General features: G+C 38.1%; 3 protein-coding genes across 3 annotated transcripts; 2 read left to right on the forward strand and 1 right to left on the reverse strand.

Moving 5' to 3' along the window:
* Positions 1 to 853: 853 nt before the first annotated feature.
* LOC148209714 (uncharacterized) lies at positions 854 to 5126 on the forward strand. Its single transcript, XM_088126961.1, has 7 exons — positions 854 to 1006; positions 1670 to 1790; positions 2018 to 2837; positions 3015 to 3278; positions 3360 to 3729; positions 4323 to 4694; positions 4782 to 5126. Exons 1-7 carry the CDS (start codon positions 854 to 856, stop codon positions 5124 to 5126), a joined length of 2445 nt encoding a protein of 814 aa, XP_087983087.1.
* A 2724-nt stretch (positions 5127 to 7850) lies between these two features.
* LOC148209715 (protein Brevis radix-like 4) lies at positions 7851 to 9504 on the forward strand. The gene is made up of 2 exons (XM_088127402.1): positions 7851 to 8141; positions 9137 to 9504. The coding sequence occupies exons 1-2, from the start codon at positions 7861 to 7863 to the stop codon at positions 9228 to 9230; spliced, it is 375 nt and encodes a 124-aa protein (XP_087983528.1). The 5' UTR covers positions 7851 to 7860; the 3' UTR covers positions 9231 to 9504.
* A 1656-nt stretch (positions 9505 to 11160) lies between these two features.
* Positions 11161 to 14431, reverse strand: CYP704B1 (cytochrome P450, family 704, subfamily B, polypeptide 1). Its single transcript, XM_022300958.2, is given in 7 exon segments — positions 11161 to 11423; positions 11647 to 11847; positions 11963 to 12106; positions 12108 to 12353; positions 12752 to 13051; positions 13127 to 13342; positions 14108 to 14431. Coding segments are annotated over 7 exon segments (1611 nt in total). The 3' UTR covers positions 11161 to 11243.
* Between the last annotated feature and the right edge of the window lie 1507 nt (positions 14432 to 15938).

A 15938-nucleotide genomic window follows, 5' to 3' on the forward strand; every position in this document is an offset into this window, starting at 1 on the left:
TTAATACGTATTATCTACACCCACTATTTTACTTATAACGTCAAATGTCAGATATATATGGTCAGAAATAGTAAGAAAAGCTGCTATTTTTCAGCCGAGCTTCATGTTGTTAGATAGTATCATTTTAATCATTAACAAACTCTACAGCTTGGTTTTCAAAAAAAGGAAAAAAAACTCTACAGCTTATGCCCTCTCTCTTGACAAGCAACTAACATGAACTACATCTCATATCCCCAACATTATATAAATTATGTTCCTTTCTAACCTTTACATGTCATAAATGGTTTCTTTCTTTTACTTCTTTTTATTTAATTTTCTTTTTAAATTAAATCAGAAACCAATTACTCTCGATCAAATAATTTTAATAAAAAGTATAAGAGTAAGAGGTGTCCTTAGAGAAAAAATCAATTTAAGCATATTTTGTGAGCCCCCAATAGTGAATAGTTATGTTAGGAAGGGCAAAGGGGTAAATACCCCTTAGTTGTTTGTTGGGCAAGTCTTTTGCATGGGGAAGTACTTATGCTTAGGATGTCTATCTTAGAAAAGGTAGTTTTCGCCTTTTGGAAGGATTGACTTGGTAAGAGAGCTCCCAACCCACTCTAACGGTTGGGCCCCTTGTATCTTTTAAATTTGTATGTTTTCCTTTCACTCCTTCGCGAGTTTGTATCATTGAACAATTTTGTTCCTTTTCATTTCATCAGTGAAAAGTTCATTTTTTGTTAAAAAAAGAAAAACGGTTGGGCCCCTTGTAAGCCTTAGGGCACTTGTTCTTGTTCTTATTTTGAATATCAATAAGTAAGGAGATACCTTACAAATTGGTATTAGAGCCTTCAATCCTGGGAGAACGAGAGGAATGGCACAGAAGCAGCTGGAAGAATGTTGTGACAATAATGAAAAAGAGATGCTGAACATCAAGGAGAGTCTGGATAAGTTATCCCATCGGATGGAGGAGATAGATAGGTTGTCTAACCGGATGGAGGAACAATGGAAAGCCATGGCAATGCTGGTCACGGAACTAACAAAGTCAAAAGGAGGAATGTTTTCCGGTTCGGAAACCCCTAGAATGACAATGGGAAGATAAGGGATAATCAAGAATTCGCCAGATGGGCCGACCTAAAGGTCCGGCTGTTCATACGATTTCGGCCATCACAGGAGGGTAGCCTTTTGCGCTCGGTTTCTAGCCATACAACACACGGGAACAGTGGCAGACTTTTGTTGAATGTTTGAGGAATACTCTGCACCCGTACGAGGACCGTCAAAGGAGGTGTTGGAGGAAACTTTCCTTAATGGGTTGCATCTTCTGATCAAGGCTGAGATATTGAGCAGGGAAATCACTGGTTACGAAAGGTCATGCGGGCAGCCCAGTTAATCGAGGACTGAAGCGCAGCGACATTGGCCTTTACTGAAGGCGCTAAAAGCCCCACGATTGGGCCGACCCATCGGCCACCCAACCCGCACCAAAGGCCACACAAGGCCAAGTAACTCGTACCGTTACACTTGCCAACCGTACACCCACGTTGCCCGCTATGAGTAATCCTAATCGCAAGGGGTTTAAGTGTTTATCAAAGACAGAGTATAACGCTTGCAAAGCGAAGGGCCTCTGTTTTCACTGCGACGAACGCTAAGAACCATGTGAGTCCTCTTGGCACACGACAACGATCTTGGACAGTCGGATGGGAATGCAGGCACGATTGAGGATCAAGAAATGGTCGAAGAAGTAAGCGAGGTGGTCGAGCTGTCCCTCAACACAGTGGTATGGTTCTCTACACTTGGTACCATGAAGTTGCGAGGTGAGATCGGCCAATCGGAAGTGGTGGTCTTAATTGATTGTGGAGCAACCCACAATTTTAATTCTTAGAAGCTTGTTGAAGCATTACGTCTGCCCACGGTGGAGACGTCCAACTACTAGGTCATTATGGGAATGGGAGTAGTGTAAAAGGAAAAGGTATTTGCAAGGGAGTAGTTTTGAAACTTCCTAAACTAACCATTGTGGAAAATTTTCTTCCTCTGGAATTAGGTGGGATCCACGTGGTGCTAGGAATGCAGTGGCTGTGTACCCTGGGAACGATGGAGGTTGATTGGGGCGCCCTGACAATGACGTTCAAAGCAAGTGGAACTCGAGTGATACTCAAGGGGGATCCGTCCCTGACAAAAGCAGAGGTGACACTAAAGCGCTTGACACGTTCATGGGATGCCCAAGATCAGGGTTTTCTGTTGGAGTTTCGCGCGATCACTGTGTTCCAAATAGAGGCTCCGAATTCGACACCCCCCATGGAACTGCCACGCTCCATTGACAGATTGCTCACTAAGTATCAAGCCGTCTTCCAAATTCCGGAGGGTCTACCCTCAAAGAGAGAAGTTGATCATCGCATAACGCTCACTGAAGGGAACCCACCCGTGAATGTGCGGCCATACCGCTACCCGTACGTGCAGAAGGCGAAGATAGAACGTTTAATCGGAGAGATGCTGACGACGGGAATCATCCGCCCCAGTGTGAGTCCCTACTTTAGCCCGATGCTACTGGTCAAGAAGAAAGATGGGAGTTGGAGGTTTTGCGTGGACTACAAGGCATTGAATAACGCAATGATTCCGGACAAATTCCTGATTCCGGTGGTCGAGGAGTTACTGGATGAGCTTCACGGTGCGGCAATCTACTCCAAAATTGACCTCAGGTTGGGATACCCCCAAACATGGGTACAAGAGCCGGACGTGGAGAAAACAGCGTTTCGGATGCACGACGGCTACTACGAATTCTTGGGAATGCCCTTTGGCCTCACCAACGCCCCGACCACATTTCAAGCTTTGATGAACCTTATCTTTCGCCCCTTCTTGAGGAGGTTTGTGCTGGTATTTTTTGATGATATTTTGATCTATAGCCCAGATGTGGATTCTCACGCTACCCACCTAACGGTAGTGCTAAATATACTTTAGGAACACTCCTTGTATGCCAACATGAAGAAGTGCCAGTTCGCCCAGGAAAGGATCGAATACTTGGGGCATTGAGTCTCGACTAGGGGTGTTGAGGCTGATCCCGAGAAAGTTCGGGCCATGATCCAATGGCCGATACCGTCGAATCTGAGAAAACTCAGAGGATTCCTGGGCTTAACCAGTTATTATCGTAGATTTATGGAGAATTACGGTGCCATAGCCGCTCCCCTTACCCAACTCTTGAAGAAGGATGCATTTGTGTGGTCCGACACTACGACGGAAGCCTTTGAACGTCTTAAACGAGCGACGATCATGCTACCGATATTGGCCTTACCCGATTTCAGTCAGCCGTTTGTCGTGGAGACCGACGCCTCAGGTACGGGTCTAGGGGCTGTATTATCTCAAGAATAGTGGCCAATTGCCTTCTTCAGTCAGACCTTGTCAACTGCCAATCAACAGAAGTTAGTATATGAGCGGGAGTTGATGGCCATTGTCCTTGCCATGCAACGTTGGCGGCCGTATTTGTTGGGCCAGAAATTGTTGGTATGCACTGACCAGCAAGCCTTGAAGTTTCTCCTGGAGCAAAAACTATCTTCCCCGAACTATCAGCGGTGGGTTTCGAAATTACTGGGGTACAACTTCGAGATTCAGTATCGCCCTAGGCTGGAAAACAAGGCGGTCGATGCTTTAACACGTATGCCACCCACGGAGCACCTTATGTCCCCAGCTGAAGCCCTGTCTGATATGCCACCAGTGGCTCACTTGGCCACTTTGGCGGTCTCGGCCATTTTAGAAGCTGATGTAATCTGGAAGGAAGTGGAGAAAGATTATCGCTGAGCTGCAGGCCAATCAGGACCGCGTGCCCCGATTCTCATTGCAACAAGGGAAACTATTTTACAAGAGTCGTTTGGTCCTCACATGTGATTCATCCCTCATCAAGGCCGCCCTCCACACCTATCATGACTCTGTATTCAGGGGACACTCGGTTTTTTGAGGACCTATAAGTGGCTGACCGGTGATTTGTATTAGCAAGGAATGAAACAGGATGTGAAATGAACAGTGTGATGTGTGCCAGCGGAACAAATCACTCACTACCTCACCGGTCGGTCTACTGCAACCCCTTCCACACTTGGACCGCACTTGGGAGGATATCTCCATGGACTTTATCGAAGGACTACCAAAATCGACATCCTATGACGTTATCTTTGTGGTGGTGGACCGTTTGAGTAAGTATGCGCACTTCATACCTATTGCCCATCCCTTTTCGGCTAAGACCATTGCTGCATCGTTTGTGAAAGAAGTAGTCTGACTTCATGGGTTTCCCCGCTAGATCGTCTCCGACCGCGACAAGATCTTCTTGAGCCACTTCTGGACCAAATTGTTTTGCCTTCAAGACACTAAACTCCACCGGAGCACAACCTACCACCCGCAAACGGACGGCCAGATCGAGATCGTCAACAAATGTGTTGAGACTTACCTCTGCTGTTTTTGCTCGGAGAGACCGCGACAATGGAGAATATTGGTACAACACCACGTATCATGTCTCAATCAACACTACCCCTTTCCGCATTGTCTATGGCCGCCCCCCTCCCCTGCTGATATTCTATGGTGATCAACAAACGGCCAACGCTACCTTGGACCAACAGTTAGCTGAGCGAGATCAGGCCCTTCAATGCCTAAACAACCATTTGGTCGAGGCCCAAAACAGAATGAAGAAGTTTGCCGACCGACACTGTTGCCATGTGGAGTTTGCTGTGGGCGATTCGGTTTACCTCAAGCTTCGCCCCTACTGCCAGTTGTCCCTCGCCAAAAGGCACTGTGAGAAGCTAACTCCAAAATATTTTGGCCCTTAGACGGTGCTGGACCGTATTGACTCAGTAGCTTACAAATTGGAACTATTGGCTGACGCCACTGTCCATCCTATCTTCCACGTTTCCCAACACAAACGTGCAGCGGGCGAACAGCACAGCATCCAAACCCATCTGCCTACCTTCTCTGAGAACTATGAATGGGTGGCTGAGCCCTTGGATATTATGCGCATATGCCGGAACATCGACAACGGCAAACGGGAGCTTCTTGTGCAGTGGAAGGACTTACCGGAACATGAAGCCACGTGGGAGACCGTATCAACCGTCCGCCAGCAATTCCCACTTTTCACCTTGAGGACAAGGTGTCTTTCTACCCTGGGAGTGATGTGAGGCCCCCAATAGTGAATAATTATGTTAGGAAGGGCAAAGGGGTAAATTCCCCTTAGTTGTTTGTTGGGCAAGTCTTTTGTATGGGGAAGTACTTATGCTAGGAGGTCTATCTTAGGTAGTTTTTGTCTTTTGGAAGGATTGACTTGGTAAGAGAGTGCCCAACCCTCTCTAACGGTTGGGCCCCTTGTAAGCCTTAGGGCACTTGTTCTTGTTCTTGTTCTTATTTTGAATATCAGTAAGGAGATACCTTACGTATTTCTGTGTTTATCATTAAAAGGAAGATTTGCATTCTTGCTATTGCACAATACTGCCCCTATGTGTGTGCGTAGGTGGTTAAAGTATTGAATTGATTTCATGTGTTTGTTTGAAAGAGAGTACATTTTTTATTTTTAAAATTTTGAAACTAAAAAGGAAACAATAATTTGACAATAAAGTTGCAGGATATGAAAATTTCCACTGCATTTCACTCTTATCAAATTCAAAATATGGTTGTTTCTTGTATGGTTTTGGTTTCATGTTTATTTAAGCAGCAATGTTTGCAGTATTGTAAAACACCATATTTCTTGGTTTTTATCTGTTCGCTGGTTACAATGTTAGATGTTACAATAAAGGATAGATAAATAAATAAAACTTCTTAATTTGATATGGAGAAGAAATTGATTAGTAAAACCTATTTCAAGCCGTTAATTTTAAGTAGACGAAAATTATAGTTCTTCATTAATAAAATAATACAATATGGTCTTCTCATGTTGGAGAAATACCAATACGTTAGGAATATCATTAGGGTAGAGGCTGGAAATATTAGGATACTAAGGACTTGGTCATTTGCTAGAGAGTTTGTTACCAGGAGTCTGTTGTCAATAGAGTTTGTGAGAGGAGATGAGGGGAGCAATTGTTAGTTGTTTAGGCTTGAGTTTACTCATGAGAGGGTTATAGTTAGTTTTAAGTAGAGGGTTCGAGTTTACTTGGGAAATTTTACTGTATTTTTGTCTACTCGATACAATTTTTTTACAATTTTTTAGTTCCAATCCTAGAACAATTACAAGAAAGGAAAGTCAACAAAAAACAATGAAATTATTGCAGCTAATATGAAATGGCTAATATTTACTTAAATGAGAATGTAAGACCTCCTATTCTGAATACATATTCTAGAAAAGGAAAAATGGGGAATGTCTATGAGAGTAGGGGATAACGGTTAGGAGAGATAAAAGATTATGGGAGTGAGGGAGAATGTTGGCAGAGAGGATATTAGGTCTGCCAGGTCAGTAGGTAGGGATCATCTTATTTTGTGCCTGAGAATAGAGCAATTGTGTAGGGAGGGATTATCCACCCTCTCGAATAGGTGGGGTGACTATAACGCCTTCAGGCTATTTTCATTTGTATTGCCTACTGGCTACTCTTTGCTTTTGAATACCAGAAAGTTGTAAGGAGTTACCTCACAGAGAACTCCAACACTCCCCCCAGCTGGTTTGGCTTCTCCACCCATTCGTCAGGTCTTTCTTCAATAATTTCCTCATCTCCGAGTTCAGTCCCTTGATTTAGTCCCAAAGGTTTTTGGGTGCACTGCCTTTGTTCATATCCATTTTCCAACACTATAGAAAATTGGATCCTGGAGCACATAAATTGTTGGAATATATAAACATTTATTAGTTGTCTTTTTAAATCTTTATGGTTTTTATTTCTTTCCTTATTATAGTAGGTCTCCTATTCCTTTATGTAGTAGGTTTAATATTTTTTTTTATAGCAGGTCTTTCTGCTACATAAGAAGACCTGTAAGAAGACCTAAGTTGCACTATTCAAATACATTAGAATATTTTGATTCTCTTAAATTTAACATAAATGCATATTTTTGGGACACTCACCCAATTTGTGGGGCTACAAATGCTACTCTCCTACTACAGAACAGGCATATGTCACAATGGATGTCACCTTCTTCAAACATCTTCGATTCTACTCCAAAGCTCATCATCTGGGGGAGTGAGTGAGTGACAATCAGCTTTGGACTCTTACTTGAAACCAAACCTAAGTCCTAAATCTCACTTCATCCTCATGTCATGATTTCACCTAATGCGCCTCTCCAATCAATATACGTCTATCTATATTCCTCTAAGCTCAAGAAGAAATTGCTCCTCAAATATCAACTCCAAATGTCTCTCAACATGCTTGTAAAATACTCCTTACCTATACAAGGAGAAACAAATAGGTTGAGAAGATAGGTCTTCAATAGACCATCTCTCTAAAGAATTTGAACAGGTTCTAATTTCTACTAAACAATTCACTAGTATGGGTAGTCAGTTGGAGAAGTTAATATCAACAAGTTCCAAGTTTAGTTTTACCACTAACCTACTGGTAAAATGTAAAGTAACCATATAAGTGGCAAACTTGAAGAAGTTGATTTCAAACATACTAATAAGTAGAGTAGGATGCTATTTAATATCCTACTAGTTACTTTGTCAACCAAATGTAATAGGGTCAGGCGGTTGGCCCGTGATTAGTCGAGGTGCGCACAAGCTGGCCCGGACAAACGGATTTCAAAAAAAAAAAAAAAGTGTAGCATGCTAAATAAATTTTCATTCCTTATTAATTCAGTTATTTTTTCATGCATTTGGAAGAGATGTCCTTTTTTTCTTTCCTTTGAGTTCTCTATTTTTTTGTAAATATGGAAGTAATGCACCTACTTGGTATTTTCAATTTGTTGATACTAAAATGTTTAATGGTTTTGCAGTTGAAAGATATGGCTGAGAAGATGCCAGAAGGATATAGTGCTATTAGCCACTCTGGCACTGTTTCCGGCCAGAATGTTAGTAATTCCAACCAGCTTTCCGCTGAGAGCCTTTCCATGAGCATAAACTCTCGTTTGGAGTCTAATGGCATTTCAAAAAGTCAAACCATATCAACCGGAACCAAAGGACAAAATGAGAAGGCAGAATGGGTTGTACAAGACGAACCGGGCGTGTACATAACTCTGGCTGCTTTGCCAGGAGGAGGCAATGAGCTGAAACGAGTTCGTTTCAGGTACTATAATCTAGCACACTATTTGTGACCATTTATTGAGCTCTTATGTGGCATGAAAAGTTTTCTTGCTTCATCATCTAATTTAATCTCTTTGTAATGCCTTTGTCATGAACCACGTCTTCTCATGACTGATTGTTGCAATCACTTACCTGATCTAATTTTAGTCCCCTTGACTTCATACACAAGCAAATACCTTATCGCCCAATGTGTGCTTGTGTTCTCTTATAAAAACCTTTTGTCAAGGTTTGTCTAAAAACTGTTTTAGAAGTAATTTTATATTTTTGTTTTCTAAAATTGTTTTGGATGATTTGTGAAGGCTGGTATTATTGTGCAGGTTGAAGTTATACTCACTCATTGGTTTCTCGTTAACATTTAACATTTCTGCTATATTTCTCAAAAATCTATGTTCTAATTGCTTCAAAGATATTTTTGTCAATAATATAATGAAAATATTAAATTCATTTTAACCAAATAGTTTAAACTTTTGGGTTTAATTTATAATAGAATATCTAGTAGGTGGTTCAAAGTTAAAATCTTATTTTCTTCTATAGAGTATTGGGAATATATTAAAAGGTTGAAATTAAATTTACTCAAACCTATGAACTTTAAGTTTTTTAGTCCAGTCGTAATATATCATGGTATCAATGTTATATTTTCCGTATCCATATTACCAATATATATGTTGGGAGCTGAGAATCTATTGAAATAATTTTGTTTCTTTTAACCTGTTATTTTAGATTATTGGATTTATTAGTAGTGGTTGAATCAAGATTCAATAGCTTGTGCTAGTAGCTTTAGGTGACGTTTGATCTTTCCAATATATTACTAACAAGTTAAAATCTTTAGTTTCTTATTGAACTTGTTCACTGACCTGTCTGGGCTATGATTAGGAGAGTTTTTCCTTTTTTTTGGTTTCAATTTTGTAGAAAGTCAACAGTGTCTCTGATTTCAAAAGTATATTTTCTCAAATTTTGAGTTAAAAATTTGTGTTCCAGCCGGAGACATTTCACAGAAGCACAAGCAGAGAAGTGGTGGGCGGAATTCGGAACCAAAGTATGCGAGCGGCATAACGTAAAGAGTACAGATTAACAAGTTGCCCGCACTCGAATCGAATTGAATCAACCAGGGAAAAAGAAGCCAAAGGAAAAACACTTCCGGTGATCCTCTTCCTCTTCTCTGGAACTTTACACTCTCCCGCTTCATCTTCCAATTGGTTTTGAGTGGGGATTGATTGGTGAGGGCAACCTAACATTTAGGTTCATAAATTAGGCAATTAAGAATGTAGCTGAGGATTAGAGAGAGAATTACAGAGCTTCAAATTGAACTCACCTTTAGAATGCCAATGTTCTACTTACTCTTCTTATGCATGTGCTCACCCCTTTTTTTTTTTTTTTTCTGTTTGCTTTCTTTTATTTTTCTCTTTAGGGAAGGTCCATAGTGTAATTAGCTCACCAGGTTTCAATCAGGAATAGTCAGTTGATTTCTTACTGTCCTATTCGATTATCTTTGCTGGAATTTGATGCCAAAAAAAAAAGGCCACTTACTGTGAATTTATTCTTTATATCACGTTTCGTAAAATTAGTTACCAAACAATTGCAGAAATGAGGAGTCGAATTGATAATAAATACTTTATTCACTAAGCTCAGCTCGAAGTCGCATATGTTGATTTACTTGTTGTACGCTAGGTAAAAAAACCATGCTCATTTTGCTGGCTTCTAAGTGGTATAGATAATCTCATAAGCCCTTTGCTTGGTAAGACACCAAAGCTCCACAGTATTAGGTAGATCAAAGTTGATTAAAAGTATTATTATTTTGTTCTTTAGGGCCTCTAAGCTAATAAACTGTTAATAAAACAGAACCAGAACATGTTTACAATCATTTCTTATTTTTCCTATAAAATGACATGTTTTGACAACTCTTCTTTAACGACGTGGCCAACATGAACACAGTCTCCACCCTCATTTGTTGTAATTAAATATTTAATAACTATTTAATAGTGGTGAGGACAAGGTTGTTCTGAATGGGGAGCCAAGTTTAATTTATGAGAAAAATAGTAATAAAAAAAATAATGCTATATTGTTTGAAAAACAATAGTAATAAAAAAGCCAAAGGTAAAACAGTTAGTCAATTTTTAATAGCTATAGTAATGGAAAGCTAATAATGGTAGAGAAAATCTGACTATTCGAAGCCTCGGGGATTCTAGTGTCAAGTTGCAAAATTAAACGATGAAAGTAAGAATTTTAGTCAAACATGGACTTAAGATATGTCTGACAGTGATTTTGACACGACTAAAATCACTTTTGTCATTATCAAAATCACTCTCCTATTATGTTTGGTAAATTAAAAAATTGAATTTAGAAAAATTTAAAATCACTTTAAATTGATTTAGTATCACTTGGATTGTGATTTCGGAAAATCAATTATACTTTTTTTTTTCCAAAATCATTGATTATATCATTACTCTCAAACACATTGTATAAGTGAATTGTTTTTAAAAAAAAAATAAAAACAAAAAACAATGTTGTAACATTTCTTTTAAAAGATCTCCAAAAATAAAGATGATCACACCACTATTTTTTTCTCTTGTTTACAATCAAACTTAAGGAATTAACGTACTAAAATTAAGGTAAATTTTAATTTTTATCTTGAACTTTGGTGGGTGAGTCACTTTCAAAACTCTCAATCTGATTAGTTCAAACTTTTAACTTGAACAAGTGTTCAAAATTAAATCTAAAATTTTCCTATGAATTAACTAATAAATCATACAACTTTCAAATAACAAGACACTCAAAATTATGTCACAGAAATTTCCAAACCCATTTAAGAAAATACTCGAACATAGCCACAAAATCGAGTAGATTAAAATGCTTACAAACAAAATGCGCCTATAGAGACAAGAACATAAAGTCAAGCAGAGTTTTACCAACCAAACACCAAGAGGCAAGCCAATTCAAAACCGAGCACTAAAAAAAGAAGCAGAATAATAAAGTAGTTGATGAAAATGGTGGAAATTGCAGTGAGATTATTAACTTTTTGAGTTCATTGTATAACATTGATCAATAAAAAAGGGAAAAGAAACATTAATGTAGTAAATGGGTGATTTTACTGGCGTCTGTCAACGGTAACTTTCAAGCCATTGGCCATGGACAGAATTGTCATCATCCTGTACTTCACTTGATGACCACTCACCAATTTAAATTTGTAGAATCTGCACAAAATCGCAAGTGCCATCTTCATCTGCAGATATGCCGAGTCTTTCCCCATGCAGATTCTTGGTCCAGCCTGCAATATATTGCTATCATTTTTGGATTTCTGTTTTTGAAAATTGTGCATGCGGTTCCCTCAAGATTTCTTGAATATGTCTAGTCTTTTTATTTTGATTGTGAAAATATATTCAACGAGTAGATAACAAAAATAAAGAAGTACACATGAGTGAGCAGTGTTTGTAAGCTTAATTTTTAAAAATAAATAATAATATAATTATCAAACGGGGAGGAAAGTTGACCTGAAAAGCAGTGAACTTGAATGGGGATTCATTGTGGAAAATGCCTTGTTTGAGCCATCTTTCAGGGTTGAAAGAAGCTGCATCACAACCCCAATTGTACTCCATTCTTCCCATCGAGTAGGGAACATATGTCACCATTCCTCCTGCTCTTACCTTTGTCCCATCTGGCAACACATCATCCTCCAAAATGCCCTTCGGGTCCTACATGCCCGTACCAAAAGAAATTGACAGTATGTTCTTTTTCCATTCTTATTTGTGAAAGTTTCAACCGATGTGTTCACCAATCAGCATCTAAGTATTTTCTATATGTTTATACCTGAGGGACTGCAGGGTATAGCCGAAGTGTCTCGGTAATCATTGCATGCAAATAATGCAATCTAGCGAGTGAGTCGTAATTGAGAAGCTCTGCAAATTGCTTCACTCTTCTTTCAAAGGATTCAAGATCCGTTGAGTGATGCTGATTGAGCAATGAAAATTCCTTCTTCTTTGGCTCTTGCTTCTTCAAAACTAGTGAGCTCGGAGTAAAGTTTGTCAGCCACATGGGAGTGAGTCATTACCATATAAATGGCCCACGAAAGAGTGGCAGCGGTTGTGTCACGTCCAGCGATCACAAAGTTTAGAACGACGTCTCTTAGGCTCTTGTTTGTGAAATTGTTGTTCGGATCATCGCCTAACTCTATAAATCTTGACAATATGTCGTGTTTTATCTGTCACATCATCACAAAATATTAGTGAATTGTAATAGGTTTAAATACTGTTTAGATACTTGTTTCTTTAGTTTATTTTAGTGGTGTATTTTGTTTCTTTTGAAATGTTCATTTATATTTAAAAGGATCATTTTAGTCTCTTCCATTTCGTTTTTATTTTTTTCAAATCACAATTTTTACTTTGACATTTCACTCATTGCATTAAAGGATTTCTACTGTATAAAATTTGTATTAAAATTTTGTAAATAGGGACCAAAATTATCATTTCTTAAAAGCATCATTTGAAAAGTAGAGTAGCTAAAATATTAACATTATAGAGATCAAAATAGATGTTTTGAAAACATGGTTACCAAAATATTATTTAATTTTTGCTGTAGGGAAAAATGTGTGTAGATTACCTTTTTGCCATCGTTGCCCGTGGTTCGAGCTTCTTCGATCTCCTTCTTCCTAGTGGCAATAACAGAGTAGGTGAAATCATCGATGATTTTGATGGACTTATCGAGGAGAGCTTCGGATCCCAAATTGAGAAATCTTTTAATTTTCCACAAAGGATCGATGAACCGAAGAGTGACGATGATGTTTGCTGTATCAAAGGCTTGTGCGAAGCAATTTTCGGGCAAATTTGGAGCCAATGATCCAATTTCAACGCCAAATCCAACCTTGCATATGGAGTCCAAAGTCATTCTCATCAACAATTCCTGCATTGTAATAAAGGTTTATAAATTTTGAATTTGGATGGCAAAAGAGAGGGACGGTTGCGTTGATATTGTGACCTGCATGTCAACTTGTTGGTTGTGTAGAGAAGCCGAAGTTAAAATAGAGGAGAGCTTGAGAGAGTACTCTCTGAAAACCAAGGCACTGAAATCCCTCAAATTCTTTGAAGCAAATTCAAAGCTGGCGGTCTTCCTTTGCTTCCTCCATAGCTCTCCATCCACGTTGAATATCCCATCTCCAAGAAGCACTTCCATGTACGAATGATATGCATCACCCTTCAAATAACTCAATACATTGTGTCAACAAAACAATTAAACTTATCGGTTAAAAAATACTTCTCGTACTTTCAATTAAGTAACGATTTGTCTCTAAATCTTAGTTTGTAATGATTTAGTTTCTATACTTTTAAATTTGTAACAATTTAGTCTTATAGTTAATGAAAAACTTTGTTAAATTTCTTATACATTTAGATCGATAAACCGATGAAGGGCCATGTGTGTTTATAAATTACAAATACTAAATCGTTATAGGATAAAAATAGATATTTTATTTTGATAAAAAATTTCATGGTAGGGACTAAATTGTTACAAATTTTAAATTATAGAGACTAAATTGTTTTAGGGACTAAATCGTTACAAATTGCAAGGATTAAATCGTTACAAACTAAAGTTCAGGGACTAAATCGATACTTTAGCAAAAATATAGGGACCAAATATGTTTTTTAACCTAAAATTATCCTATTCATTGAGCTTAATTAATTTTTTACTATTAATTGTTGATTTAACATATAGTATCAGAATAGAAGATCCCACGTTCCAACTTTCCTCCCCAAAATAAAAAATGGTATTAAAGTAGATATTGTGTTCGAACCCTATATTATTATTTCCTCCTCAAGGTTAAGAATAGTATCAAAATCGGATGCCTTGTGTTCAAGTCCCTTATATTGTATTTTTCTCTGTATTTAATATTGATTATCACTCCTCCAGTTTTGTGCAAAGTTTCAAACATTTAAAACATGTTGGAATAATTTAAGGCTGTACCTTAGGATAATTAGCAAAGTTGGTCTTGAGAATGTGGTGAACATTATCGGGGTGGGCAATGTAAGTGTAAGTAGTGAAAGGCATGGGGACGACAACAGTTTTGGAGAGCTTAAGGTAACCGAGAAGCCAGTCGTGCATTCTGTGGTAGTTGAGCAGCTGCTCGATTGCAGCTCCCACAAGCGGCCACGTTTTGGGGCCTTTCTTCTTCCTCTGCTTCCATCTGTGGGCGGCGATCCACGACCAGACCAAGCACGCCGCGGCGCCCACCACCAGCGTCTTGACGCTGCACCATCCTTCCTCTGAATCATAACTACTAATTCCCATTTTCCAAACCCACATTTTAATTACTCACGCCATGCTAGTTCCCATGGGCATTGTTTATATAATTGCAAGGCTTCCAATTTTGTTTACTCGCTCTCGGAACAACAATCTTTATGTGCTTGTTTTCGCTTCTTTTGCGTGTTCCACCTAACCATTTCTTCACACCTACTAATTAAATTGGTTTCATTTCGGATTATTCTTTATTTGCAAACACAATTTCACTAATTAATAGTTTTTTATTAGGGTGGTCCTTGATCTTTCTCACTATGGTAATTTATTAGTCTTTCATTTTTAAAAATTATTAATGTATTAAAAACTTTCACGTGTAAAAAGTATGTTGAAATTTGTTAACAAAAAACATACTCTGATAGATTATCAAGATCCATTATTGATTTGACCATCCACCAAATATTATTATTTGCCAACATGAATTTAACGGTAATTGACACCTATAAAGAGTATTACAAGATTAGTAAATAAGGAAAAAGTTCCTTATTTGAGATGTGAATCATTGATCTACAACGCAAAATTTTACAAGAAAGAAAAACTCTAAATCATAAAGTGTAATTTGAAAACAACATATACAGGACTTTATACAGCCCTAAAAGCAACCTGGAAATTCATCAATAATGTAATTTAAATAAAAAAAATTAAAAAACAAAGTAGCTTGTGAAGAACTAATAATAATAATGTTTTATTAAATTTAGAAAACAAAGGTATGTATACAAAATATTAACGAAAATAGTGTAGTCTCCTATCAAAAGTCAAAACTACGATGGGATGTCATACGTGATATGACGTGTAAAAATCATAGCCGAATATCACTAGGTTGATCGCATACAGCCCATGTGATTTAGGTTAAGTTGCATAGAATGAAGGTCTAATCGCATAGGTTGTATGCGTTTTCTTTCTAATTTGTATACATTGCTGTCTACTATTTAATTCAACTATATATATAAATCAAAAGTGTTAACAAATTTCAAAATATTATATAAGATCTATAAAAGCTAATGTACCATAAATGGTCGATCGTGATCGTCTCACACTAGCTCCATGACAACATCAATCAATATGTGATGGATGTCTAAATATCTTCTTGTTGTATTACCTCAATAGGCAATACAACATATGGTACTAAGTAATTCAACTTATGCAATATAATGTCTGTCTGAAATCTTAGTGTAGGTTTCATAAGAAAAGGTGAGTGCATGCATAGGGGTAGTTCGTAATTTAAACTTCAACTATAGAAGGATTTGGGTCTTGTATATCTTCAGTTCAGCTTGGTGGTTGTTGGTGCGTACAACAAGCCCGCTCCTATCAAAGTTATAAGCAACCTGGTCTACCAGTGTCTTCTGTCTCATTTTGAATGTAACTCTCACAGAAAAATTAATTTAGATAAGTTTTCTCGTATAACAAATGTATTTTGCAATTAAGATTTTTTTTTAATTAGGAACTGAACTTCACTTTATTAAAGAAAAATAGAGTCAAAATCAGCATTGCCGATGGCACC

The sequence above is a fragment of the Momordica charantia genome (genome assembly GCF_013281855.1).
Source record: "Momordica charantia cultivar OHB3-1 chromosome 8 unlocalized genomic scaffold, Mcharantia_2.0 BLBB01000008.1, whole genome shotgun sequence".
Classification (NCBI taxonomy): domain Eukaryota; kingdom Viridiplantae; phylum Streptophyta; class Magnoliopsida; order Cucurbitales; family Cucurbitaceae; genus Momordica; species Momordica charantia.

Excerpts from the sequence above, each read along its gene's own strand:
- LOC148209714 (XM_088126961.1), top strand. The coding sequence starts at position 854 with ATGGCACAGAAGCAGCTGGAAGAATGTTGTGACAATAATGAAAAAGAG. Across the intron at positions 1,791-2,017 it reads TGGTACCATGAAGTTGCGAG|GTGGGATCCACGTGGTGCTA; the intron begins GTGAGATCGGCC and ends CTCTGGAATTAG. Across the intron at positions 4,695-4,781 it reads AGTTTGCTGTGGGCGATTCG|ACGGTGCTGGACCGTATTGA; the intron begins GTTTACCTCAAG and ends TTTGGCCCTTAG.
- LOC148209715 (XM_088127402.1), top strand. The coding sequence starts at position 7,861 with ATGGCTGAGAAGATGCCAGAAGGATATAGTGCTATTAGCCACTCTGGC. Across the intron at positions 8,142-9,136 it reads CTGAAACGAGTTCGTTTCAG|CCGGAGACATTTCACAGAAG; the intron begins GTACTATAATCT and ends TTTGTGTTCCAG.